The 26,769-nt window shown below is 46.2% G+C and overlaps 1 protein-coding gene and 1 long non-coding RNA gene across 6 annotated transcripts in view; one reads left to right on the forward strand and one right to left on the reverse strand.

Moving 5' to 3' along the window:
- Positions 1-3,277: 3,277 nt before the first annotated feature.
- Positions 3,278-26,769, reverse strand: part of LOC132867555 (pleckstrin homology-like domain family B member 3) — a 30,423-nt gene continuing 6,931 nt past the window's right edge. For 2 of the 4 annotated variants that reach the window (XM_060900544.1, XM_060900541.1), the window contains exons 2-14: positions 23,630-23,931; positions 23,376-23,516; positions 21,575-21,700; positions 21,168-21,317; positions 20,483-20,593; positions 19,568-19,669; positions 19,316-19,385; positions 7,167-7,284; positions 6,959-7,046; positions 5,824-5,949; positions 5,173-5,380; positions 4,720-4,805; positions 3,278-4,341 (exon numbers count right to left, since the gene is read on the reverse strand). In XM_060900544.1, the coding sequence (XP_060756527.1) occupies positions 4,207-4,341; positions 4,720-4,805; positions 5,173-5,380; positions 5,824-5,949; positions 6,959-7,046; positions 7,167-7,284; positions 19,316-19,385; positions 19,568-19,669; positions 20,483-20,593; positions 21,168-21,317; positions 21,575-21,700; positions 23,376-23,516; positions 23,630-23,926 (1,758 nt within the window). In that variant the 5' untranslated portion in view covers positions 23,927-23,931 and the 3' untranslated portion in view covers positions 3,278-4,206. The remainder of the gene's footprint in view (positions 4,342-4,719; positions 4,806-5,172; positions 5,381-5,823; positions 5,950-6,958; positions 7,047-7,166; positions 7,285-19,315; positions 19,386-19,567; positions 19,670-20,482; positions 20,594-21,167; positions 21,318-21,574; positions 21,701-23,375; positions 23,517-23,629; positions 23,932-26,769) is intronic. The other 2 variants (XM_060900542.1, XM_060900543.1) reach the window with 2 other exon arrangements.
- LOC132867556 (uncharacterized) lies at positions 7,473-16,541 on the forward strand. Of its 2 annotated transcripts, XR_009650747.1 has the most exons (3): positions 7,473-7,573; positions 8,296-8,411; positions 15,967-16,541. It is a non-coding gene; the product is annotated as an uncharacterized LOC132867556 (long non-coding RNA). The 2 variants fall into 2 exon arrangements; XR_009650746.1 differs by having other exon boundaries at positions 7,473-8,411.

A 26,769-nucleotide genomic window follows, 5' to 3' on the forward strand; every position in this document is an offset into this window, starting at 1 on the left:
ACACTCACTCACACGCTCCCTCTCTCTCTCACACTCAGTCACACGCTCTCTCTCTCACACTCTCTCTCACACACACTCTTTCTCACACGCTCACTCTCACACTCTCTCACACGCTCTCTCACTCTCACTCACATGCGCTCTCTCACTCACACGCGCTCTCTCTCTCTCACACTCACTGTCACACACGCTCTCTCTCACACACGCTCTCTCTCACACGCTCTCTCTCACACGCTCTCTCTCTCACACGCTCTCTCTCTCACACGCTCACTCTCACACACGCTCTCTCTCACACTCACACGCTCTCTCTCTCTCACACTCACTCACGCTCTCTCACACTCACACGCTCTCTCTCACACTCACTCTCACACACGCTCTCTCTCACACTCTCACTCACATGCTCTCTCTCTCTCTCTCTCTCTCTCTCACACTCACTCACACGCTCCCTCTCTCTCTCACACTCAGTCACACGCTCTCTCTCTCACACTCTCTCTCACACACACTCTTTCTCACACGCTCCCTCTCACACTCTCTCACACGCTCTCTCACTCTCACTCACATGCGCTCTCTCACTCACACGCGCTCTCTCTCTCTCACACTCACTGTCACACACGCTCTCTCTCACACTCTCTCTCACACTCTCTCTCTCTCACACGCTCTCTCTCTCACACGCTCTCTCTCTCACACGCTCACTCTCACACACGCTCACTCTCACACACGCTCACTCACGCTCTCTCACACTCACACACTCACTCTCACACACGCTCTCACACACGCTCTCTCTCACACTCTCACTCTCATGCTCTATCTCTCTCTCTCTCACACTCACTCACACGATCTGTCTCTCTCTCACACACTCACGCACACGCTCTCTCTCTCTCACTCACACGCTCTCTCACACTCACGCTCTCTCTCGCTCTCTCACACTCACACACGCTCTCTCACACTCACACGCTCTCTCTCACACTCTCTCACTCTCACGCTCTCTCTCTCACACTCACACACGCTCTCTCTCACACTCACACTCTCTCTCACACTCACTCTCACACACGCTCTCTCTCACTCACACGCTCTCTCACTCACACGCTCTCTCTCACTCACACACACACACGCTCTCTCACACTCACACGCTCTCTCACACTCACTCACATGCTCTCTCTCTCACACTCTCTCACTCTCACGCTCTCTCTCTCACACTCACACTCTCACACGCGCTCTCTCACACTCACTCTCACACACGCTCTCTCTCACTCACACGCTCTCTCTCACTCACACACGCTCTCACACAAACTTTTAAACTGATATTTTGTCTGTGTGTATGAGAGAGAGATTTTAATATCTTGACCATTTTGCTAAATTGAGAGAAATAAGGAACATCTGTGAAATCACAGGTGTCTACTGGAGATAAATCTTTGTTTTAAGAGTGTTCAAACTTTTGTACTCGACTGTAGATCTGATCTATCCCGAGACAGACACAAACACACACAATGATTTGTATGAAATTAGATCTGGGTTTGAAGTCTACAGAAGGGCAGTGTGGTGGCGGAGCAGGTCGTGTTGTCTCCTCACAGCTCCAGGATTTCTGAGTCCATCCTGAGCTCAGGTTCCTGTCAGGTTAGTGTGTGGAGTTTATTGTGTTCTCCCCAAGCCTGTGTGGGTTTCCTCTGGGTTTTCCAGTTTCCTCCCACATCCCAAAAAACCTGCAGGTAGGTGGAATGGCTACACTAAATTACCCTACCCCTGTGACAGACTAGCGTGTTATCCAGGTGGTGAGTTCTCCCACCGCACACCCAATATTCCTGGGATTGACTCCAGCTGCACCATGGCCCAGACCAGGATGAAGCACTTCCTAAAGATGCATGAAGTTTGTCAAGTCAAGTTTATTTGTTTCGCGCTTTTAACAACAGACATTGTCGCAAAGCAGCTTTACAGAATTTGAACGACTTAAAACATGAGCTAATTTTATCCCTAATCTATCCCCAATGATGAAGCCTGTGGCGACGGTGGCAAGGAAAAACTCCCTCAGGCGACATGAGGAAGAAACCTCGAGAGGAACCAGACTCAAAAGGGAACCCATCCTCATTTGGGCAACAACAGACAGCCTGACTATAACATTAACAGTTTTAACATGAAGTCAGTTTCGTTGATGTTATAAACTCTTCATTGATGGAAACTTGAGTGTAAAACTGTTCATGACAACTGCAGTCCTAAAGTTAGCAAGTCAACTGTAGTCCTCAGCCATAAAAGCATTACTGTAAGAGTCCAGAGCGTCCTCCAGGTGTGACTTTCAACTGTCCTCATGGAGCCGTCCTCCACAGGAGCGATGCGATGAGACTCCAACCAGACACAGGGCACCAGTTTGCAACTTTTGGCAGCATTACCTCGCCCGGTACAGAGCTCACCAGGGGGTGAGGTATTGTTTTCAGTCAGGCTTCTTTGTTTGTTTTTTTTGGTAACGATATTACGGGAAAACGGCTGGATCAATCTTCATGAAACTTACAGGATAGATGGTCATTGGTCTCAAATAGAACCTCCAACGTTTTGAGGGTCATCCGGTCAAGGTCCCAAAAAGGTCAAAATCGTTTTTGTTGTATCTATTGCCTCATGTAGAGGCGCTAACCACTACGTCATCGTGCTGTAAGAGTGTAACAGTCGTGCACTGCGCATGCACATAAACACGTGTTCCTATTAAAATGGCCTGTGAGTGTATACAATTCAGTTCACTATTCGAAATTAATGGACTAAAGAAATGGCTTTCAGACATGTTTATGCTTATTACAGAGGGAGGGTGCGTTCCACTGAGCTCTAGCACCGGGCCATTTCCGGGAAATAAGAGTTTGGGTCGTGGCGATGGCGTGTGTGTGTGTGTCAGCCTCGGTTTGGAGGTTTCAGTTTCGAGGACTGTAAGAGGGAAGAGTAGAATAATATAAAGTACAGACACTTGGTATATTTTACTTCTGTGATTTTTTTTTTAAATTGTTCATTTTTGGATTACGCTTCATTGTTGTGGCTGCTGCCTCATAGAGTAAATATATATATGCTGTATTTACTGTATGGACACGAGGTCAGAAAACTATAAGCAGGAGCCACACGGACCCATAGGGGACCCATTTTTTTTTTTTCACGATACCTTCCTTCATATTTATCATGAGTGCTACCGGGCAAGGGTTTTTTTGCCTGGCAACGCTTGTTAGAATTATTTGTTAAATAAATAATGTGTGCATTGTTAGAGATCATATTTGTGCAGTGTCACTAAGAACGGGGAAATAAAGGAATAGGAAACATTCACTGTAATATTTAATTCCTTATTTTTTATATTAAACTTTTTACACCTTAATGCTGATAAACTGTTATTAGGAAATAAATAAAGTCCAGAGTTAAGTGTAGTGCATAATTCTAACCAGTTCCTGACAGTGACCAGTAGATGGCAGCAGAACTCACTATTGTTCTCATCTTTATCAAAAGGAAACTGCGTCACAAAAGTGCAGCAATGCATCATGGGTAAACTGTGCTTTTGACCTATACAGTGCAACATTAAAGTGGAAGGTCCTGTGAAAGAGGGACTTGAGCCCAATGTGATGTGGATGAGGGTGTGTTAGAAACATGAAGCAGTTTCCCCACAGAGAGAGAGAGAGAGAGAGAGAGAGAGAGAGAGAGAGATAACACACCATCAGTTACCATAAGGAACATTATAAGCTTATAAACATGTTATAACTGACATTCCCATAAACCTTATTGAGAATAACACACTGCAACGATCCGATCCTCCACCACGCTTCACTTCCTGTTGGGCGAATGATCAAATCTCTGACATGACACTCATCAGATAGATTAAAACACCACAAACTAAATTAACTAAACCACATTGTTTCCTTTTTAAAACATTTATGTCCCATAAAAACACGAAATACATCACTGTTTACAGTCACACAGAAACGAATGCTAATGTCAGTTTTATCTGAGGGTAAAAAGGGGAGTAAACCCGCGTGTGTGAGAGAGAAAACTCTCGTGCATCAAAGCCCACGTCCTCTTATTTCCTACACTGAAGAGCAAACGTTTATAACAGCGTCTCTCCACACAGCCTGAGGGAACGAGCCGAGTGTGAACCTGAGCCTTCCTGTGCCCTCATTAAAGAGGAGTGACTGCTCCGTCCCAGTGTGTGTGTGAGAGAGAGAGAGAGAGAGAGAGAGAGAGAGAGAGAGATGGTGTTCAGTAGCGGCTGTGTTCATCTGTTGCCGTTACAATCACGTCCATCCAGATGCGCATGCTCTCAGCACTCAGAGCCACAAGGAAAAACAGACGCTCGTATGTCTTCACGCAGAACGTCAGGCTCGGCCGAGGAGACTGAGGAGACGAGAGGAGAGGAAATGAGATGAAGGAAAGAAAAAAGGGAAAAAAGGAGAAAGAAGGAATGAAGTAAGGAAGAAGTCTGCAATGAAAGATCAGAGTAAGAATAAGGAAATCAGAAACAATGAACGAAGAAGGAAAACAAAGAAGAAAAATGTAATCAGGGAAAGGAGAATAATTTAATAAAGAAAGCAGGAAGAGGGCAGAGTGAGGAGATAAAGTAAGTAGGAAGAAAGGAAAAGTACAACAATTTGTAAAAATCATGTTTATTCATGCTGAGTACTGACACGAGTTTTATAAAAGAGAGAGAACAGTACAGTAAGGGGAAGTGAGGACGGAGTGAGGAGGATCAGTAAGGGAAAGTGGTGAAGTCACCGTAGTCGCTGTTCGGAGATGATCATAATAAACTTCCTCTATGGCCTGGAAGTAGATCACGCCCTTCAGCTTCCTCTCATCCTGATCTGAGACACAGAAAGAGGTTCATCAAATGACGCCTGCATTGCAATTCTGTTTCACACTTACACAACTGGAGTGAACTTCAGCGCTAGACTCGGGCTTGCACTCCGAGTCGGCAACTACGTTCAGTATTTTTCCTGGGAAAAAAATTCCTCGTATTTACACTTGCGTTATGGAGCTGTTTCAGTGGATGAAGTGAATAAGGACGTGTGGGATTTCAGTATTTAATCCTCACTGCATGTGTGAACTCTGAATGCGACTCTGTAGGCTGCACTGATGCACACTTCATAGGGGAAACGGACAAGGGCGTGTTATAAACAGTAACCACACTCAGGAATTTCGGGGTGTGTTCAGCATCGTGATGTTCCTCACCAGTGTAATACGCCAGCCTGCGATGATCCATGTCGAAGAGGAACCATCTCCTTCTCCACGTCTTCACCCGGCCACCTCGTTTCGTCAGGAAACCACAACATCGCCGTGGTGTCAAACGAACGCCGAGACACCCCGCAACACCATGACCCAGATTCTCCACATGAGCCCGAAGGTCAAAATTCAGCGTTAGGAAGAGAGGGACACCGTGCTGCAGGACACGCCAATCAGCACACACCGCAGTCAGGAAGGGGTTAAAGAAAACAGGATTACAGGAAGTGAAAAAGGAAAAGCAAACAAGGAGAAAGGGAAGACATGAAGAAAGGAAAGAAGGAACAGAAACAGGAAATAAAGGATGTGAAGAGCGAGGGATCTAAATAAAGGGTTCGAGTAACGACAGAAAGGTGAATGAAGTGAGAAAGAAGAGAAAGAAGGAAGACAGGATGCAGGGAGAAATTGAAGCAGGAAAAATAAATACATTCTTCTAACACTCTTCCTCGAAGGTTTGAGTTTACTAAAGACATTCTTCTTCAAACCCCTGACAGGGAAACTCGCACTGCTGGGGTCGAAACAGAACATGTAAGGGTTCCAAAAGAGGCAAATACTGAAAGAAGAAATGACATGAAAACACACACAAACACAAAACACACCCACCTCTGGTGAGTTCTGGGCGTGGATCTCTTTAGGCTCCTCCTCCGAGTGCGTATTTGTGTGTGGCTGTGTGTTCAGGTCGTCCGGTTTGTTGTGTCCGTCCTCGACAGTGAGACGTCTCCTCTCCTCCTGCAGTGAGAGAGAAACAGACTAACACACACCAACCCTCGACCCTGACTCCGAACACACGGACCCCTACGTCTTAAAGGGGTGGACACACACAAAAGCTTTGCTTACTGCCCACTGTTTTCTCTCTGAAAGTTCATCCAGAAGTAAAGCGAGTCGCTCATCGCCCGGACCGTCCCAGTTATGGTTGCCATGGTAACCCTCTTGTATATTTCCCACCCCAAATGTTTGTGAGTGAAAGCAGTAGCTGTGGCTGGTTCGCTACAAGACCATAAATATCTTACTGGCGTGTGTATCTGAGCAGCGCTGCGCTTTAACAGCGACAGTTCACCGCGTTTCATTCCTTTTAGTTCACACATCAGTTTATAGATCAAAGCCGTAACTTTTCCTGGTTTCTGTGATGCTTTGTTCCGGAACAGTTTAGTTTCTCGGCCGAGTTAACTGGAAAGAGAGCGAGTGAACACAATAACTAACTGGCTCCATCACGGATTCTCCTCATCAACAGTCAGATAAATCCTGATAAAGAAACTGACGGGCGAAACATTTCTCCACAGGAACAGATCAGAAGTGTGGCGTTCTAAATCCTCCTGGTGTAGATGATGGTTCTGATCCGGCGTGAGTACAGGTGTGGAATTCGGGGCTGATGGAGACGGCGGTGATGAGCTGCTCCTCCACTGTGACGAAGGAACTGAAGTCGCGGGCGTCGTCTCCTTACCGTAAACATTTTGGGGAACTCTGTGTTGGCATCATCTGTCAGTCTCACCTCCATCACATCGCCTCGAAGGTGAGGGCAGGTTAATTCGGTCCCCGCCCACTTCGCCTCGTCAGCGTTATTTCGCTGGTCATCACTACAAATCACCCAATTTCAGTGACATCACATGGTCACAATCACTTCCTGTGTGTACACTCTTTAACCCCTACAGACTAATCTGTAACACTATCCTCGATACACTAACCACCCAGACCTAGCATTTATTTTGATGTGTGTGTGTGTGTGTGTGTGTGTGTGTACCCTCTCCTTCAGAAGCCGTTCTCTCTCTGCTTTAGCTTCCCGTAGTTTCCTCTCAATCTCCACGAGGTCGACCAGATGCAGATTTGGACTGTAACACACACACACACACACACACACACACACACACACACACACACACACACACACACACACACACCAGCACATGATGCACATGTTCACAGTGAGGTATGTTCTGTGTGTGACTCACCTGGCTGCGCGGGAGCTGCAGGTGCTGTTAGTTGGTGTGTGGAAGCCATTAGCGTTTCCATTACTGAGTCTGTGTTTGGAGTGAGGAAGAGGAGGAGTGTCAGGATTTCTTATCAGTCCTGAAAAAAACACACACACACACACACACACACACACACACACACACACACACACACACACACACACACCTCAGTGTAAGATCTGGGTGACCTTGCTCATAAACACTATTTGCTCATGACAAGTGATTCAGAATTGAACCGAGACACACCCACATTCCACGCCCCTCTCTGCGCATGTTCTCTCTCTCACACACACAGACACACACACACACGCATCCGTACGTTAATTCATGTTTTTATCTACAGGAAGTACACAGCTAACGAGCTGATAGAAGATTTGCTGAATACGGTAAATAGTAAATATATCCGTTCATGCATTTATTAATATTACAAAAACAAATATTAAAACACATAAAATACAACAATTATTTGTTTGACATTTTTAAATATATAATTTTAAAATATAGAAATAGTACAATATGATCAAATCTCTCAACTTTAAATTCTGACAACTTCATTGATTTTCTGATGCAATGATGCACTGATGGAGTTAATGGAATTCTATACAGTGCTGATGTAAGTCTACAGTGTTGATGTAACTCCACCATACTAATCTAACTCTATACAGTGTTGATGTAACTCCACTGGACTGATGTAAGTAGTGTTGATGTAACTCCACACTATACTGATGTAACTACACAGATTTGTGTCTACACTGTACTGATGAAAGTCTACACTGTACTGATGTAACTCTATACAGGTGTTGATTTAAGTCTACAGTGTTGATGTAACTACACCATACTAATCTAACTCTATACAGTGTTGATGTAACTACACTGTACTGATGTAACTCTATACAGTGTTGGTGTGACTCTAGTGTTAGTACTTCCTGGTTCCTGAGTTGTTTGCGACAAGTCCTTTTTTCCTGCGAGCGTTGGCGTTAATTACTAATCTTTTTAAAAAAAAATTTCTACAAATACATTTTCCAGTATCATCTTCATTTTTATTGTACCGTCACTTTCCTTTTTGTACTTTTTGCTTTCCTTTTTCCGTTTTTTTTTCTTTTTTCAGAAGAACGCCGAGACCGGAAGCTTTCTTCTTTTTTTGTCCCTCCTCCTGCGTAAAGACCACAAGCGGAGGCCATCCACATCGGATTTGCTTTAATATCAACAGATCTTTGATTAAGGGTACGTGAATCTTTTCATCATGGCACACCTTCTGCCTGTTCAGTGTGCTGAGTGCAGGATGTTTAGTCATTCTTCCTCCATCGCTAGCAATAGCTTTACTTGTGATAAGTGCAGATTAGTTAGCTCTCTGACGGAGAAGATTATAGTGCTAGAAGCGCGTGTCCAGGCTTTAGAGCAGGTTAGTGAGCGTCAGAACAGTGTAGTTTCTGTTAGGGAAAGTCTGGACACCCTAGGTGGAGTTAGTAATCCCCCAACTCCGGCATTAGAGCCCTTACAGCGGGGCGAATGGGTGACGGCTCGGCGGCATAAGCGTAGAGCCAAAGCTACCGCTGAGGCTCGCCCACGGGAGCACCACTCCTCTCCGCGTCACGTGTCGAACAGGTTTGCTCTCCTTAGTGATGCACCCACTGAGAAACCTGAAAGAGCTCTGGTTATAGGGGACTCGATCATACGGCACGTGAAATTAGCTCAGCCTTTAGGGGCACCAGCAGCTTTAGTCAGGTGTATACCGGGAGCCAGGGTGCCGGACATAGCAGGTAATCTTAGGGTCCTAGGCAAGCACAGGTTCTCAAAGATAGTTATCCATGCAGGAGCTAATGATATACGCCTTCGTCAGTCTGAGGTTACTAAGAGTAACTTTGTAGAGGTGTTTAAATTAGCGAAGGCGATGTCCGATGCTGTAGAATGCTCTGGCCCCATCCCAATGCGGCGTGGCGATGTAGCTTACAGCAGGTTATGGTCGCTGAACTGCTGGCTGTCCAGGTGGTGCTCTGAAAACAGTGTGGGCTTTATAGATAATTGGGCTAATTTTGAAGGCACTGCTGGCCTGTTAGGGCGGGACGGTATCCATCCCACTCGGGAAGGTGCTGCTCTCATTTCCTGCAGCATAGGTCATAGTCTCAGAACAGGCCTAGTTAATTTCTGACAATCCAGAGCCAAGGCCAGGGAGCAGACGAACAGGCTAAACCGACTGTCTGCTAGCTGCACAGAGTCGTCACTCAGGGTCCACTACATCGAGACTGTGTCTGTTCCCCGAGCTCAACAAAAAGGTAGAAATATTCAGAGAGTTTGTTCCAGTAACCTAATCAATATAAAATTAGATCATACTGACTGTACAGCTGCTGCCAGCACCTTTGATCTAAAGGTGGGGCTATTAAATATTAGATCTCTTATATCTAAAGCGCTAATGGTTAATGAACTCATTACTGATCAGGAGTTTAATGTACTGTGTTTAACTGAAACATGGATTAAGCCAAATGAATATATAGCATTAAATGAAGCGAGTCCTCCTGGATACAGTTATATACACCAGCCTCGTCTAACTGGCAGAGGAGGAGGCGTCGCGGTTATTTATAACGATTATCTAGGTGTAACACAAAAACCTGGTTATAAATTTAATACATTTGAAGTTCTTCATACTCGTATAATGTATGTAGCCTCGAAAAATAAGTCTACCCAGTTAATTCGGTTACTTATTATTTACAGGGGGCGGGACGGTGGTGTAGTGGTTATCACTGTCGCCTCACAGCAAGAAGGTCCTGGGTTCGAGCCCCGTGGCCGGCGAGGGCCTTTCTGTGTGGAGTTTGCATGTTCTCCCCGTGTCCGCGTGGGTTTCCTCCGGGTGCTCTGGTTTCCCCCACAGTCCAAAGACATGCAGGTTAGGTTAACTGGTGACTCTAAATTGAGCGTAGGTGTGAATGTGAGTGTGAATGGTTGTCTGTGTCTGTGTGTCAGCCCTGTGATGACCTGGCGACTTGTCCAGGGTGAACCCCGCCTTTCGCCCGTAGTCAGCTGGGATAGGATCCAGCTCGCCTGCGACCCTGTAGAACAGGATAAAGCGGCGAGAGATAATGAGATGAGATTATTTACAGGCCCCCGGGGCCATATTCTGGGTTTCTTTCTGAATTTGCAGATTTTATCTCAGATCTGGTTATTTCCTTAGACAAAGCTTTAGTTGTCGGAGATTTTAATATTCACTTCGATAACTCAGAAGACCCTTTAAAAACAGCGTTTGTGTCCATTTTAGATTCAGTCGGGATTAATCAGAATGTCATAGGACCGACCCATAATGGTGGTCACACCCTCGATCTAATACTAACATTCAGATTAAACGTAGAAAACGTAATCACACTTCCACAGTCTGAAGTTATCTCAGATCATTATCTCATCTCATTCAAACTATGTCTGAGTAATAATATATGCACCTCACCACGCTACTGTATTAAATGTACATTCACGTCAACTACTGCACAGAGCTTTATAAATGATCTCCCAGAGTTATCAACTTTGATTGGGTCACTGTCAGCCCCTGCAGAACTCGATCAGGCAACTGAATGCTTAGAGTCAACTTTCCGCCATACTTTAGATAATGTAGCTCCTCTAAAAAGGAAAATGGTCAGAGACAAAAAATTAGCACCCTGGTATAATGATGACACTCGCACATTAAAACAGACCACTCGAAAATTGGAACGTAAATGGCATCAAACAAAATTGGTAGTGTTCAAATTAGCATGGAAGGAGAGCTTCCTGAAGTATAGAAAAGCTCTTAGTGCTGCGAGATCAACATATCTCTCCTCCCTAATAGAAGATAACAAAAATAATCCTAGATTCCTATTTAATACTGTAGCAAAATTAACCAGGAATAAGTCCACTATAGACACATGCACACCTGCAGTATGGAGTAGCAACGACTTCATGAATTTTTTTAATGACAAAATTGAGAATATCCGACAAAAAATTCAAACTACTAATTTAAGGTCAGACAATGAAAGTGACCTTGTAGTTAACAATATAACTGTATCAGATCATCAGTTAGAATGTTTTACTCCCCTTAGAGAAACTGAATTACTTTCATTAATCTTTATATCAAAAGCCTCAACTTGCGTACTAGATCCCTTACCGACACATCTATTCAAACAGATAATACCTGAAGTAATTGAACCACTTCTAAAAATAATAAATTCTTCTCTTATGATTGGCTATGTACCCAAATCCTTTAAACTAGCAGTTATCAAACCCATGATTAAAAAACCTGACCTTGATCCCTGTCAGCTGTCCAATTATCGGCCAATATCAAACCTCCCCTTTATCTCCAAGATCCTTGAAAAAGCTGTGGCACAGCAGTTATGCTCATATTTACATAGGAATAACATCCATGAAATGTATCAGTCAGGATTTAGACCCCATCATAGCACAGAGACAGCTCTGGTTAAAGTAGTAAACGGCCTACTGTTGGCGTCTGATCAGGGCTGTGTCTCGCTACTTGTGTTGCTTGACCTCAGTACAGCATTTGATACCATTGATCATTCCATTCTTCTGGATAGACTAGAAAATGTTGTGGGAGTTAAGGGAACGGCCCTCTCCTGGCTCAGCTCTTATCTAACTGATCGCTATCAGTATGTTGATATAAATGGTGATATTTCTAGACGTACTGAGGTAAAGTTTGGTGTTCCACAAGGTTCTGTCTTGGGTCCACTGCTTTTTTCTTTATATATGTTCCCTCTGGGTGATATTATTCGTAAACATTGTATTAGTTTCCACTGTTATGCTGATGACACACAGTTGTATGTTTCTGCAAAACCTGATGAGAGACACCAGCTTAATAGAATTGAGGAATGTGTGAAGGACATTAGACACTGGATGCTTATTAATTTCCTTCTGCTTAACTCTGACAAGACTGAAGTACTTGTACTCGGACCACATGCAGCTAGAAGTAAGTTTTCTGATTACACAGTGACTCTGGATGGCCTTTCTGTTTCTTCACGTGCAGCAGTAAAAGACCTCGGGGTGATTATTGACCCCAGTCTTTCATTCGAAACTCACATTGATAACATCACCCGGATAGCTTTCTTTCATCTCAGAAATATTGCTAAGATAAGAAATTTAATGTCATTGCATGATGCGGAAAAACTAGTTCATGCTTTCGTTCCCTCCAGGTTGGATTATTGTAATGCTAGTTCACTATTTACTTTCAATGATTCCTATTCAGCCTACCCAATCCTGGTTTAAATCACTAGACTCTACAATCATTAAATTCTACTGGAAAAACAAGACACCAAGAATTAAACTGACCACACTTCAAAAACCTAAAATACTAGGTGGTCTAGAGGCACCACACTTCTACCATTACGCACTGGCCAACCAGCTTCAATACATTTACAAATGGATACATCTCACCTCACTTGAATTCACCTGGTTAGACCTAGAACAAACCATTTGCAAGGATATTCAGATCTCAGACTTACCTTTCTGCAGCCAGTCAGTCAAAAAGCATCCATCTTTCAAAGCTCCAACCATAGCATCAAGTCCGACAGCCTGGTGGAAGTTTTATGACCTCACTAATTCACCTCTGACACTATCAAATCACACCCCTATCTGGAATAATCCTGATTTCACCATCAATAAAAAAACACTCAACTTTCTCACATGGATAGGCAAGGGTATCACTCATCTTCATCATATCATCCAAGACAATAGACTGGTCTCTTTTCCCTATTTGGTCCAGAAGCATGGCATTGAGGGTAAACACTTCTTACAGTATCTTCAAATTAAATCAACTATTCAAGCAAAATGGAATATTCAGATACCTAATTTAGACATCCCCCCTCACAAATCTTGGAACTGATTAACATACCCTCCCCTCAAAAAATCCTTTCCAAAATATACAAAATTATATCACAATCTGAAAAAACTTTAAGCCTTCCATACCACAATTGGGAATCAGACCTGTCTATTACTCCTGATGCCGGCTTCTGGACCCAAATCTGCAAAAACATCTATCTAATGACTAAAAATGCCAATCTTCAACTAATACAGTACAAGGTACTCCATAGATTTCACTACACTGCACAGAAACTGGCAAGAATGGGTTTTGGCTCCGACACGTATTCCCACTGCATGCTAAACACCCCGGACACATACATCCACGCTGTCTGGCATTGCACCCCGATCCATAGGTTCTGGATAAAAGTCACAGATTCACTCACCTCTATCCTTGGCCATCACATCCCAGCAACTCCTTCCCTCTGCATACTAGGTGATACATCTTCAACCAACCTTAACACCACAGACAATACATTTCTTCTAGTAGCACTAACTATCACCAAGAAAACAATCCTCATGAACTGGAACTCAAAGAACTCAATCCACATTACCCATTGGAAAAACCTGCTAGCAGATTATATATCATTGGACAATCATACCTCTCCCAACTTACTCCACACTCAGAATACACACTCCCCTTGGTCATCTTACCTCACCTTTTTACAGACTTGACCTGGCCCTCTGTGCCTGAGATCCAGTCCCAACGCCACACTCAAATATCCTTCCATAATCGTTAATACTTAGCCATACATATTAGGGAAGGGAGGACGGAAGCTGGAATCTCTTATCTCTGTTTGTTTATGTACTTCATTTATTAATTTTTCCCACCACTCCCTACTCTTCCCACCACTCCCTCCCTCCCTCTGCTACCGTCTTCCCTCCCCCACTTCATCTACTCTTGTTATACCTGGGCTTCTGGGATGGCATGGACAGCCCCATCCTGTCTGGCTGTCAGGTGGGACTGGCGTTGGTTGGTGCCATTGGGAGGGTTGATGGGTCAGGGTTCCCCTCCGGGTCAGGGTCCCGAGGTTCTCTCGGCGCCCCGCCCACCCCACGCATGCACTCTGATACCTGCCTATTCTTGGTATCGCACAGCGCGCCTTATCCTCTTTTAAATGCTCTACACATTAGGAAGCACACACCATTTGTCCATCTTCAATAAGAACAACATGATAGACTAGGGCAGGGGAGGAGTGCATGTGGGAAACCTCTGCAGGTGCTTCGCTGCACTCCTCGCTTCTTTTAATGCAAATACATCTTAGAGGAGGCTTATATCTTTGATTACATAGTGTGCGGGGGGCGTGTAGGTGGAGATCTGGGCAGGTTTTCACCCTGCATGCCCTCTTCTTTTAATGCAGTACACTTTAGAGAAGGCACACATTCTTGTCATATACAGTCATATATAGGATAGGTAGGGCGTGTTGTGCGGAGGTTATGGGGGGCTGGTGTCGGTGTGTGGGGCGTCCGGGCCCAGAGCCCTGCCTCATGCAGTACCTCCCCCTCCCCTCTGTCGTCCCATCATGATTTAGCTTGGGCAGGGGCGGCTGGCACCATAGCCATGAACAGCTGCTCAGGTAGTCATCGTAATTAACTATTAAATAACTATTATTTTTAGAATTACTATCTATAAAAAATTTACTAACACAAATGATTAGCAAATAAAATAATACTCCCCCCCCCCCCCCCCACCACTCTCCTTCATTATGATCCAGCTTCCTTCTCCCTGGCCCGACACTAGACCAGCACTGCTTATATACACACACACACACACACACACACACACACACACACACACACACACGTGCTCACTATCACAAACTCCGCTCCCCCCCCAACATACACACACTGTCCCTCCACCCATAACTCAAGGCCCAAAACGCCTCCAAATCCCCCCCACCTACCCTCCTCCATCTCACATGCACATTCATTACCCCTAACCAACCCCACCCAGCCTCCCCTATACAGCAATATAGCTCTTGTTTATCTTTGTCGAATTTGTCTCCATGTGTTGTTACATCTCTTTGTTAACATATTAGTAGTATTGTCCAGCCTTTGAAACTGTTGTTAATGTTACGTCAGTGCTTCTGTTGTATGTCATGTGTATGTATTGATTTGTTTCATTCTGTCCTTCTTACTTTGTATTTGTTTGTATTTGTTAGCAAATAAATTTTAAAAAATGGATTATTGTAATGCCTTACTGTCTGGATGTTCCAATAAGTGCATAAACAAGCTCCAGTTAGTTCAAAATGCAGCAGCAAGAGTCCTTACTAGAACTAGAAAATATGACCCCATCACCCCTGTCTTATCCACACTGCATTGGCTCCCAATCAAATTTCATATTGATTATGAAGTACTATTATTGACCTTTAAAGCACTGAATGGTCTCGCACCACAGTACCTGAGTGAACTTCTGCTCCTCTATGACCCGCCACGCCTACTTAGATCAAAAGGTGCAGGCTATCTGCTGGTACCTCGTATAGTGAAGGCTACATCAGGGGGCGGAGCCTTTTCTTACAAAGCCCCACAGTTATGGAACAGCCTTCCAAGTAGTGTTCGGGAATCAGACACAGTCTCAGTGTTTAAGTCTCGGCTGAAAACATATCTGTTTAGTCAAGCCTTGTGTTAATGGTGTTTATGAGGTAAAGGAGTAGATCTGGAGGATCCTCAGACAGAGTGTTTTGGTAAACTGGGATGTATGGATGCTGTCAGTCCTCACTCGCTTGCTCACTCGAGTTTGTTGACGGTGTAGTGGCTGCTGCTTTATGTCCCGGGGCCCCTCATGCCTGTGTTACCTTCTGGCTCTCCCCTTTTAGTTATGCGGTCATAGTTAGTTGCCGGAGTCCCTGCTTGTACTCAGTGCAATATGTATACTGTTCCTACTTATTCAGGTGACATTGGGCATACCTAACAACCTGTGTTTTTCTCTCTCTCTCTCCCTCTCTCTCCCCCCCAGAATCTGTCCCTCTGAGTTACATGTCGGTTCTGAGATCGAGGTGCTGAACCTCTTCTGCTCCTCATACCTGCCTGATCCATCCTGGTGCCCTGTGTCTGGCTGGAGTCTCATCACATCGCTCCTGTGGAGGACGGCCCCATGTGGACAGTTGAAAGTCACACCTGGAGGACGCTCTGGACTCTTACAGTAATGCTTTTATGGCTGAGGACTACAGTTGACTTGCTAACTTTAGGACTGCAGTTGTCATGAACAGTTTTACACTCAAGTTTCCATCAATGAAGAGTTTATAACATCAACGAAACTGACTTCATGTTAAAACTGTTAATGTTATAGTCAGGCTGTCTGCTGTTGCCCAAATGAGGATGGGTTCCCTTTTGAGTCTGGTTCCTCTCAAAGTTTCTTCCTCATGTCGTCTGAGGGAGTTTTTCCTTGCCACCGTCGCCACAGGCTTCATCATTGGGGATAGATTAGGGATAAAATTAGCTCATGTTTTAAGCCATTCAAATTCTGTAAAGCTGCTTTGCGACAATGTCTATTGTTAAAAGCGCGATACAAATAAACTTGACTTAATGTAACTCTATAGTGTTGATGTAACTACACTGTACTGATGCAACTCTATACAGAGTTGATGTACAGTGGTGCTTGAAAGTTTGTGAACCCTTTAGAATTTTCTATATTTCTGCATAAATATGACCTAAAACATCATCAGATTCTCACACAAGTCCTAAAAGTAGATAAAGAGAACCCAGTTAAACAAATGAGACAAAAATATTATACTTGGTCATTTATTTATTGAGGAAAACGATCCAATATTACTTACCTGTGAGTGGCAAAAGTATGTGAACCTCTAGGATTAGCAGTTAATTTGAAGGTGAAATTAGAGTCAGGTGTTTTCAATCAATGGGATGACAATCAGGTGTGAGTGGGCACCCTGTTTTATTTAAAGAACAGGGATCTATCAAAGTCTGATCTTCACAACACATGTTTGTGGAAGTGTATCATGGCACGAACAAAGGAGATTTCTGAGGACCTCAGAAAAAGCGTTGTTGATGCTCATCAGGCTGGAAAAGGTTACAAAACCATCTCTAAAGAGTTTGGACTCCACCAATCCACAGTCAGACAGACTGTGTACAAATGGAGGAAATTCAAGACCATTGTTACCCTCCCCAGGAGTGGTCGACCAACAAGGATCACTCCAAGAGCAAGGCGTGTAATAGTCGGAGGGGTCACAAAGGACCCCAGGGTAACTTCTAAGCAACTGAAGGCCTCTCTCACATTGGCTAATGTTAATGTTCATGAGTCCACCATCAGGAGAACACTGAACAACAATGGTGTGCATGGCAGGGTTGCAAGGAGAAAGCCACTGCTCTCCAAAAAGAACATTGCTGCTCATCTGCAGTTTGCTAAAGATCACATGGACAAGCCAGAAGGCTGTTGGAAAAATGTTTTGTGGATGGATGAGACCAAAATAGAACTTTTTGGTTTAAATGAGAAGCGTTATGTTTGGAGAAAGGAAAACACTGCATTCCAGCAGAAGAACCTTATCCCATCTGTGAAACATGGTGGTGGTAGTATCATGGCTTGGGCCTGTTTTGCTGCATCTGGGCCAGGACGGCTTGCCATCATTGATGGAACAATGAATTCTGAATTATACCAGCGAATTCTAAAGGAAAATGTCAGGACATCTGTCCATGAACTGAATCTCAAGAGAAGGTGGTTCATGCAGCAAGACAACAACCCTAAGCACACAAGTCGTTCTACCAAAGAATGGTTAAAGAAGAATAAAGTTAATGTTTTGGAATGGCCAAGTCAAAGTCCTGACCTTAATCCAATGGAAATGTTGTGGAAGGACCTGAAGCGAGCAGTTCATGTGAGGAAACCCACCAACATCCCAGAGTTGAAGCTGTTCTGTACGGAGGAACGGGCTAAAATTCCTCCAAGCCGGTGTGCAGGACTGATCAACAGTTACCGCAAACATTTAGTTGCAGTTATTGCTGCACAAGGGGGTCACACCAGATACTTAAAGCAAAGGTTCACATACTTTTGCCACCCACAGATAAGTAATACTGGATCATTTTCCTCAATAAATAAAAGACCAAGTATAATATTTTTGTCTCATTTGTTTAACTGGGTTCTCTTTATCTACTTTTAGGACTTGTGTGAAAATCTGATGATGTTTTAGGTCATATTTATGCAGGAATATAGAAAATTCTAAACGGTTCACAAATCCATACAGTGTTGCTGTAACTCTACACAGTGTTGATGTAACTCTACACTGTGTTGATGTAACTCTACACTGTGTTGATGTAACTCTACACTGTGTTGATGTAACTACAGTGTTGCTGTAACTCCACACAGTGCTGATGTAACTACATTGTATTGATGTAACTCTAGTGTTGATATAACTACACTGTACTGATGTAACTCTACACAGTGTTGATGTAACTCTACATTGTACTGATGTAACTACAGTGCTGATGTAACTCCACATTGTATTGATGTAACTCTACACAGTGTTGATGTAACTCTACATTGTACTGATGTAACTCTACAGTGTTGATGTAACTACATTGTACTGATGTAACTCTACACTGTGCTGATGTAACTCTACACTGTAGATGTAACTCTACACTGTGCTGATGTAACTCTACATTGTACTGATGTAACGCTACACTGTGCTGATGTAACTCTACACTGTGCTGATGTAACTCTACACTGTGCTGATGTAACTCTACATTGTACTGATGTAACTCTACACAGTGTTGCTGTAACTCTACACTGTAGATGTAACTCTACACTGTGCTGATGTAACTCTACATTGTACTGATGTAACGCTACACTGTGCTGATGTAACTCTACACTGTGCTGATGTAACTACACTGTGCTGATGTAACTCTACATTGTACTGATGTAACTCTACACAGTGTTGCTGTAACTCTACATTGTGCTGATGTAACTCTACACTGTGCTGATGTAACTCTACACTGTGCTGATGTAACTACATTGTACTGATGTAACTCTACACAGTGTTGCTGTAACTCTACATTGTGCTGATGTAACGCTACACTGTGCTGATGTAACGCTACACTGTGCTGATGTAACGCTACACTGTGCTGATGTAACTCTACACTGTGCTGATGTAACTCTACACTGTGCTGATGTAACTCTACACTGTGCTGATGTAACTACATTGTACTGATGTAACTCTACACAGTGTTGCTGTAACTCTACATTGTGCTGATGTAACGCTACACTGTGCTGATGTAACGCTACACTGTGCTGATGTAACTCTACACTGTGCTGATGTAACTCTACACTGCGCTGATGTAACTCTCACTCCTCGTCTCACCTTGCACTGATGTCGGCCGCTCCGTGACTTTGCGGTGTGAGCTCCGTCTCCGTGCTGAACTCGACACGTCCTGAGAAACACACCGACGTTACACACGTTACAGTCGTGTCCCAAACACAGTGCAAGGTCACATTTATAGATCACGTGTTTTTTTTTATCATGTGAGATTAGCCCACACGGTGCATTATGGGATATTTTAGTATTTAGGGTGGGGTTTATGTCTGAAGTTTGTTTGTGAATAAATCTTTGTACCTGCGCTGTTTTGTGGTTGGTCAGTGGTGACAGTGATGCCATGCTGGAGGCAGAGCCAGTGATGTTGGGCCAATCAGCAACAAGCTTGTTCTCTTTCAGAATCTAAACAAAGGAAACTATCAGTAAATTTATGAGAATGTTAAAAAAGTCTAATATTAATCCTATAAAAATCCACAGAACTTCATTTAGAATTCTACACAACTCTTTACACTTCTACACAACTCTAATTCCAGCTATCTCGTATTCAAGAGCCGTAAAGTTTTATACGCTAATAATTCTACAAATGTTAAATTTTACTCAACTCGAAAGCTAACTCTATTCAACAGAAAAGATCCCAAGTCTAATTCTATAAAACTAAAAGCAATAAAACACAATCTGATTTTACATTCCAGCAAAACAAACTGAACTGCGTTAAATATCTGATGGAATCACAGAGAGAGAGACAGAAAGAGAGAGACAGATGAATGTGGACATACCGCAGGACAGAGCAGCGCCGCAGACACATTAATGACAAACACTGTCTCTCTCTGTTTCCTGCTCCTGTCTATCACTCCCTCCCTCTATCACTTTATCTCTCTCTCACATTAAATACGCAATCCCTATCTCTCTTTCTATCTTTTTTTATTTCTCCCCTTTTGCCTTTTTTCTTTCACTCTTCCTCCTTCTTTCTCAGTCCTCACGTCTCTCACATGTTCCCTCTCTTTCCCTCGAACACACCCTCTCTCCCAATCTTCCCTTCTCTCTCTCTCTCTCTCTCTCTCTCTCCACTTCTGACTCACACACTCATGGGCAGTTCATGGTGAACATTAACCCTTTCCTCTCCTGCTGCTCTTCAATTCATCACCAATCATTTTACTGAATATTTCACTCTGTGTGTGTGTGTGTGTGTGTGTGTGTGTGTGTGTGTGTGTGTACCCGGTGTGTTTGATGCAGGAGTTCTCTCTTCTCCTCTCTCAATGAACTCATCTCTCTTTCCTTTTCTCTCTCCATGTCCTTCAGCTGCTGCTCCAACTGTCTCACACGCTCCTACACACACACACACACACACACACACCTGTTTAAAATGATATACTGATGATGTAGAACACACACTAACACTGAGTTGTGAGCTGAGGTGAGAGATGAAACTGTCAAAGCCATAATATCAAAAACAGCTGAATCAACAACAACCTCCTCCCTCTCTCTCTGTCTATCTGTCTGTCTGTCTCTCCCTGACCTCTCTCTTTCTGTGTGTCTGTCTCTCCCTGACCTCTCTCTTTCTGTGTGTCTGTCTCTCCCTGACCTCTCTCTTTCTGTGTGTCTGTCTCTCCCTGACCTCTCTGTGTGTGCGTGCGTGTGTCTGTCTCTCTCTTTCTCTCCCTATGTCTCCCTCTCTCTCTGTCTGTCTCTCTCTCTCTCCCTATGTCTGTCTGTCTGTCTCTCTATGTCTCTGACCTCTCTCTCTTTCTGTCTGTCTGTGACCTCCCTCCCTCTCTCTGTCCCTCTCTCTGTCTTTCTCTCTCTAACCTAGTTGTCCCTCTTTTATTCTCTTTCTCTTCTCATACTTTCTCTACCCTGTCTCTCTCTACTTGTCTCTCTGACCTCTCTCTCTCCCTCTGACCTGTGCTGTGTTCATGGCATGTTGTTCTCGACTGATTTCTCTGTCTGTCTCTCCCTCCATCTTCTCCTCCTCCACACTGCTTTCCATCTCGAGGACACGGAATTCCCAGTCCTCAAACGCTCTGACTGCACTGTCCAACACCTCCTTCTCCTAAACACACACACACACACACACACACACACACACACACACACACACACACATACAAATTACTTCAACAAATATAGAGAATACTTTATTAACTCAAATTTTAAAGTGGAGGACTGAGGAGGAGGAGCCACAACAACTAATAAAGTTACAAAAATAAACAGAACACAAAGTCTGAATTTTATGGTGTGTGTGTGATGTGCTGATGTGTGTGTTAGTGTGTGTGTTAGAGTGTGTGTGTGTGTGTGTGTGTTGTAGACCTGTTGTATCTGCAGCAGTGTGTCTGTGTCTCTCTGTCCGTCGATCCCAGTGAGTTTTTCTCTTTCCATCCATCTTGCCTTCATGTCCTCCACCCTCAACCTCTCCTCCTCCAGCTTTACTCGTTCCTGTAAAACACACACACACACACACACACACACACACAGAGCTGTAAAATGTAGAAAACACACTGAATCTTGTCTGTTCCAGAGTGTAAGTGAGGGGATCTGTTTAAACTCCGCCTCTTTCTCTGCTGCTGTTTCTTCAGGAGGATAATGTTCATGTGTGTTAGTTTTTGCGTTGAGGTGTGTGCATGTTTCTCTGTGTGTGTGTTCGCCTTGGTGTGTGTGTCTGTGTATTTATGTTGCGTGTCTGTGTGTGTGTGTTTGTCTTGGTGTGTGTGCACGCACGTGTGTGTGTGTGTGTATTCATGTTGGTGTGTCTTCGTGTGCTTGTGTGTGTACATGAATGCACGCATGTTGTGTGTGTGTGAGATGGTGTGTGCCCTGGTGTATTCATGTTGGGGGGGGTGCGCGCATGTGTGTGTGTGTGTGTGTGTGTGTGTGTGTGTGCGCGCGCGCGCGTGTGTGTGTGAGAGTGAGTATGAGATAGATAGATAGATAGATAGATAGATAGATAGATAGATAGATAGATAGATAGATAGATAGATAGATAGATAGTGAGTGTATGAATGTGTGAGCGAGGGTGTGTGAGAGTGAGAGAGTGTTTGTGTGAGTGAGACTGTGCGCGCACGCGCGTGAGAGAGAGCACGCGCGAGGGCATGCGTGTGTACGTGCGCGTGAGAGTATGCGCATGAGAGAGAGCACGCGCACGTGCATCTGAGTGTGTCAGAGTTTGAGTGTGTGTGAGTAAGAGCGCGCGCACGCATGTGTGCGTGTGAGAGAGTGTGTACGCGTGCGTGAAAGGAGTGCATGTGCGCACGTGAGTGTGTGTATGAGAGTGTCAGAGTTTGAGTGTGTCTGTGTGTGAGTGAGTGACAGAGAGAGAGTGTTGTGAGTGAGTGTGCGCATGCGCGTGAGAGTCAGTGCATGTGCGAGAGCGAGAGAGAGTACACGCGAGAGAGAGAGCATGCGCGTGTGCGAGAGCGAGTGTGTGTCTGAGAGTCAGAGTGTGAGTGAGAGTGCGTGCGCACACGAGAGAGTGCGCACGCAAGAGTGTGTGCATGCATGAGAGAACGTGTGCATGTGTGAGAGTGCGTGCGTGTGTGCGTGCGCATGTATGCATGCGTGTGTCTGAGAATGTCAGTTTGAGTGTGTGTGTGTGAGTGAAGAGAGTGAGCGCATCTGCGTGAGTGTGCGTGTGCATGAGAGTGTGTGTCCGTATGCGCATGAGAGTGTGTGCATGTGTGCACATGAGAGAGAATGTGTGCACGCACGAGAGCGTGTGCGTGCCAGAGCGTGTGCACGTGTGCTCACGAGAGTGTGCGTGCGTGCGTGTGAGCGAGCGCGCGAGGAGTGTGTGTGTGTGGTGTGTGCGCGTGTGTGTGAGACAGAGAGAGCGCGTGAGGAGAGGGTGTGTGTGGTGTGTGTGTGTGTGTGTGTGTGTGCACGCGTGTGTGTGAGTGAGTGAGTGAGTGAGAGAGAGGAGAGAGAGAGAGCGCGCAAGGAGTGTGTGTGTGTGTGTGTGAGTGAGAGAGCAAGCGCGCGAGTGTGTGTGTGTGTGTGTGTGTGTGTGTGAGAGAGAGAGCAAGCGCGCGAGAAGAGTGTGTGTGTGTGTGCGCGCGCATTCGCGCGTGCGTGCGTGTGTGTGTGAGAGAGAAAAAAAGTGAGAGTATATACATACACATGTGATCACCTGCTGTGTGCTGCTGTGTGTTGGTTTGTGTTTGGACTCCTGCAGCATCTGCAGCTGGGCTGTGTGTTTGCGCAGTCGCTCTCTCTCTGTCTGCAGCTCACCCTGTAACAGTGCAATCTCCAACTGCAGCTACACACACACACACACACACACACAGAATAGCTTCAGATAGGCACTTTATAAATCACCACTAACTGTAATTAAACTCAAGCTGAGTCACTCACACTGTGCCGTCCTCTCACCTCTATCTTTAGCTCCTCCTTCTGCTGATTGAGCTCTGTGATTCGCCGCTGTGTGCTCAGAGCCTTGGAGTTGACACCCATTCGTCTGCTCAGAGACTGAGGAGGATGAAGAACGGCACGGCTCCTTGTTCTTGAACAGGTGACAGGATTAATCTCAGGACTTGGCCTCTCAGTTCCACTGCTACTGCCCTCGGAGTCTGACTCTGCCCCTGAGGAGGCGGAGCTCCTACCATCGGCTCGCCGGGCAAGCCAGGGCGGAGTCCTGCCCTGCTCCCATTGGCTCTTCTGTGTGTCCATTTTGTCTAGAGGAACAGAGGAGAGACAGGTTAGGGGTCAGAGTGGGGTTGTGTGTGTGAGGTGTCAGAGTGGGATTTTTATGTGGGGGGTTCAGAGTGGGGTTTTGTGTGCGTGTGGGGGTGGGGTGGGGGTGGGGGGGTCAGAGTGGGCCAGCAGGAATGGAATCGAACAGAATGTTAGAGTTAGTTTTGGGTCAGAGAGTTTAAGGAAGGTTACAGATTTGGGATTAGGATTATAAAAACTTTGAAATAATCTGAAACAGAGCATCATTAAAACTGAAGATTTGTAAGACTTGTTGAAGTTGGGGAGAGGGCGAGAATGAGGATTGGGGGAGAGGGCGAGAATGAGGATTGGGGGAGAGGGCGAGAATGAGGATTGGGGGAGAGGGCGAGAATGAGGATTGGGGGAGAGGGCGAGAATGAGGATTGGGGGAGAGGGCGAGAATGAGGATTGGGGGAGAGGGCGAGAATGAGGATTGGGGGAGAGGGCGAGAATGAGGATTGGGGGAGAGGGCGAGAATGAGGATTGGGGGAGAGGGCGAGAATGAGGATTGGGGGAGAGGGCGAGAATGAGGATTGGGGGAGAGGGCGAGAATGAGGATTGGGGGTGAGGGCGAGAATGAGGATTGGGGGTGAGGGCGAGAATGAGGATTGGGGGTGAGGGCGAGAATGAGGATTGGGGGTGAGGGCGAGAATGAGGATTGGGGGTGAGGGCGAGAATGAGGATTGGGGGAGAGGGCGAGAATGAGGATTGGGGGAGAGGGCGAGAATGAGGATTGGGGGAGAGGGCGAGAATGAGGATTGGGGGAGAGGGCGAGAATGAGGATTGGGGGTGAGGGGAGAGGGCGAGAATGAGGATTGGGGGTGAGGGGAGAGGGCGAGAATGAGGATTGGGGTGAGGGGAGAGGGCGAGAATGATGATTGGGGTGAGGGGAGAGGGCGAGAATGATGATTGGGGTGAGGGGAGAGGGTGAGAATTGGGGGTGAGGGGAGAGGGTGAGAATTGGGGGTGAGGGGAGAGAATGAGGATTGGGGGTGAGGGGAGAGAGCGAGAATGAGGATTGGGGTGAGGGGAGAGGGCGAGAATGAGGATTGGGGTGAGGGGAGAGGGCGAGAATGAGGATTGGGGTGAGGGGAGAGGGCGAGAATGAGGATTGGGGTGAGGGGAGAGGGCGAGAATGAGGATTGGGGTGAGGGGAGAGGGTGAGAATTGGGGGTGAGGGGAGAGAATGAGGATTGGGGGTGAGGGGAGAGAATGAGGATTGGGGTGAGGGGAGAGGGTGAGAATGAGGATTGGGGTGAGGGGAGAGGGTGAGAATGAGGATTGGGGTGAGGGGAGAGGGCGAGAATGAGGATTGGGGGTGAGGGGAGAGGGCGAGAATGAGGATTGGGGGTGAGGGGAGAGGGCGAGAATGAGGATTGGGGGTGAGGGGAGAGGGCGAGAATGATTATTGGGGTGAGGGGAGAGAGCGAGAATGATTATTGGGGTGAGGGGAGAGGGCGAGAATGATTATTGGGGTGAGGGGAGAGGGCGAGAATGATTATTGGGGTGAGGAGAGAGGGCGAGAATGAGGATTGGGGTGAGGGGAGAGGGCGAGAATTGGGGGTGAGGGGAGAGGGTGAGAATTGGGGGTGAGGGGAGAGGGTGAGGATTGGGGGTGAGGGGAGAGAATGAGGATTGGGGTGAGGGGAGAGAATGAGGATTGGGGTGAGGGGAGAGGGTGAGAATGAGGATTGGGGTGAGGGGAGAGGGTGAGAATGAGGATTGGGGTGAGGGGAGAGGGCGAGAATGAGGATTGGGGGTGAGGGGAGAGGGCGAGAATGAGGATTGGGGGTGAGGGGAGAGGGCGAGAATGAGGATTGGGGGTGAGGGGAGAGGGCGAGAATGATTATTGGGGTGAGGGGAGAGGGCGAGAATGATTATTGGGGTGAGGAGAGAGGGCGAGAATGAGGATTGGGGTGAGGGGAGAGGGCGAGAATTGGGGGTGAGGGGAGAGGGTGAGAATTGGGGGTGAGGGGAGAGGGTGAGGATTGGGGGTGAGGGGAGAGAATGAGGATTGGGGGTGAGGGGAGAGAATGAGGATTGGGGGTGAGGGGAGAGAGTGAGCATTGGGGGTGAGGGGAGAGAATGAGGATTGGGGTGAGGGGAGAGAATGAGGATTGGGGGTGAGGGGAGAGAATGAGGATTGGGGGGTGAGGGGAGAGAATGAGGATTGGGGGTGAGGGGAGAGAATGAGGATTGGGGGTGAGGGGAGGAGAATGAGGATTGGGGGTGAGGGGAGAGAGTGAGGATTGGGGGTGAGGGGAGAGGGTGAGAATGAGGATTGGGGTGAGGGGAGAGAGGGAGAATGAGGATTGGGGTGAGGGGAGAGAATGAGGATTGGGGGTGAGGGGGAGAGAGTGAGGATTGGGGGTGAGGGGGAGAGAGTGAGGATTGGGGGTGAGGGGAGAGAGTGAGGATTGGGGGTGAGGGGAGAGGAGTGAGGATTGGGGGTGAGGGGAGAGGTGAGGATTGGGGGTGAGGGGAGAGAGTGAGGATTGGGGGTGAGGGGAGAGAGTGAGGATTGGGGGTGAGGGGAGAGAGTGAGGATTGGGGGTGAGGGGAGAGAGTGAGGATTGGGGGTGAGGGGAGAGAATGAGGATTGGGGGTGAGGGGAGAGAGTGAGGATTGGGGTGAGGGGAGAGAGTGAGGATTGGGGGTGAGGGGAGAGGGTGAGGATTGGGGTGAGGGGAGAGGGTGAGGATTGGGGGTGAGGGGAGAGGGTGAGAATTGGGGGTGAGGGGAGAGAATGAGGATTGGGGGTGAGGGGAGAGAGAGTGAGGATTGGGGTGAGGGGAGAGGGT

Source organism: Neoarius graeffei, chromosome 19, assembly GCF_027579695.1.
Source record: "Neoarius graeffei isolate fNeoGra1 chromosome 19, fNeoGra1.pri, whole genome shotgun sequence".
In the NCBI taxonomy this organism is placed as follows: domain Eukaryota; kingdom Metazoa; phylum Chordata; class Actinopteri; order Siluriformes; family Ariidae; genus Neoarius; species Neoarius graeffei.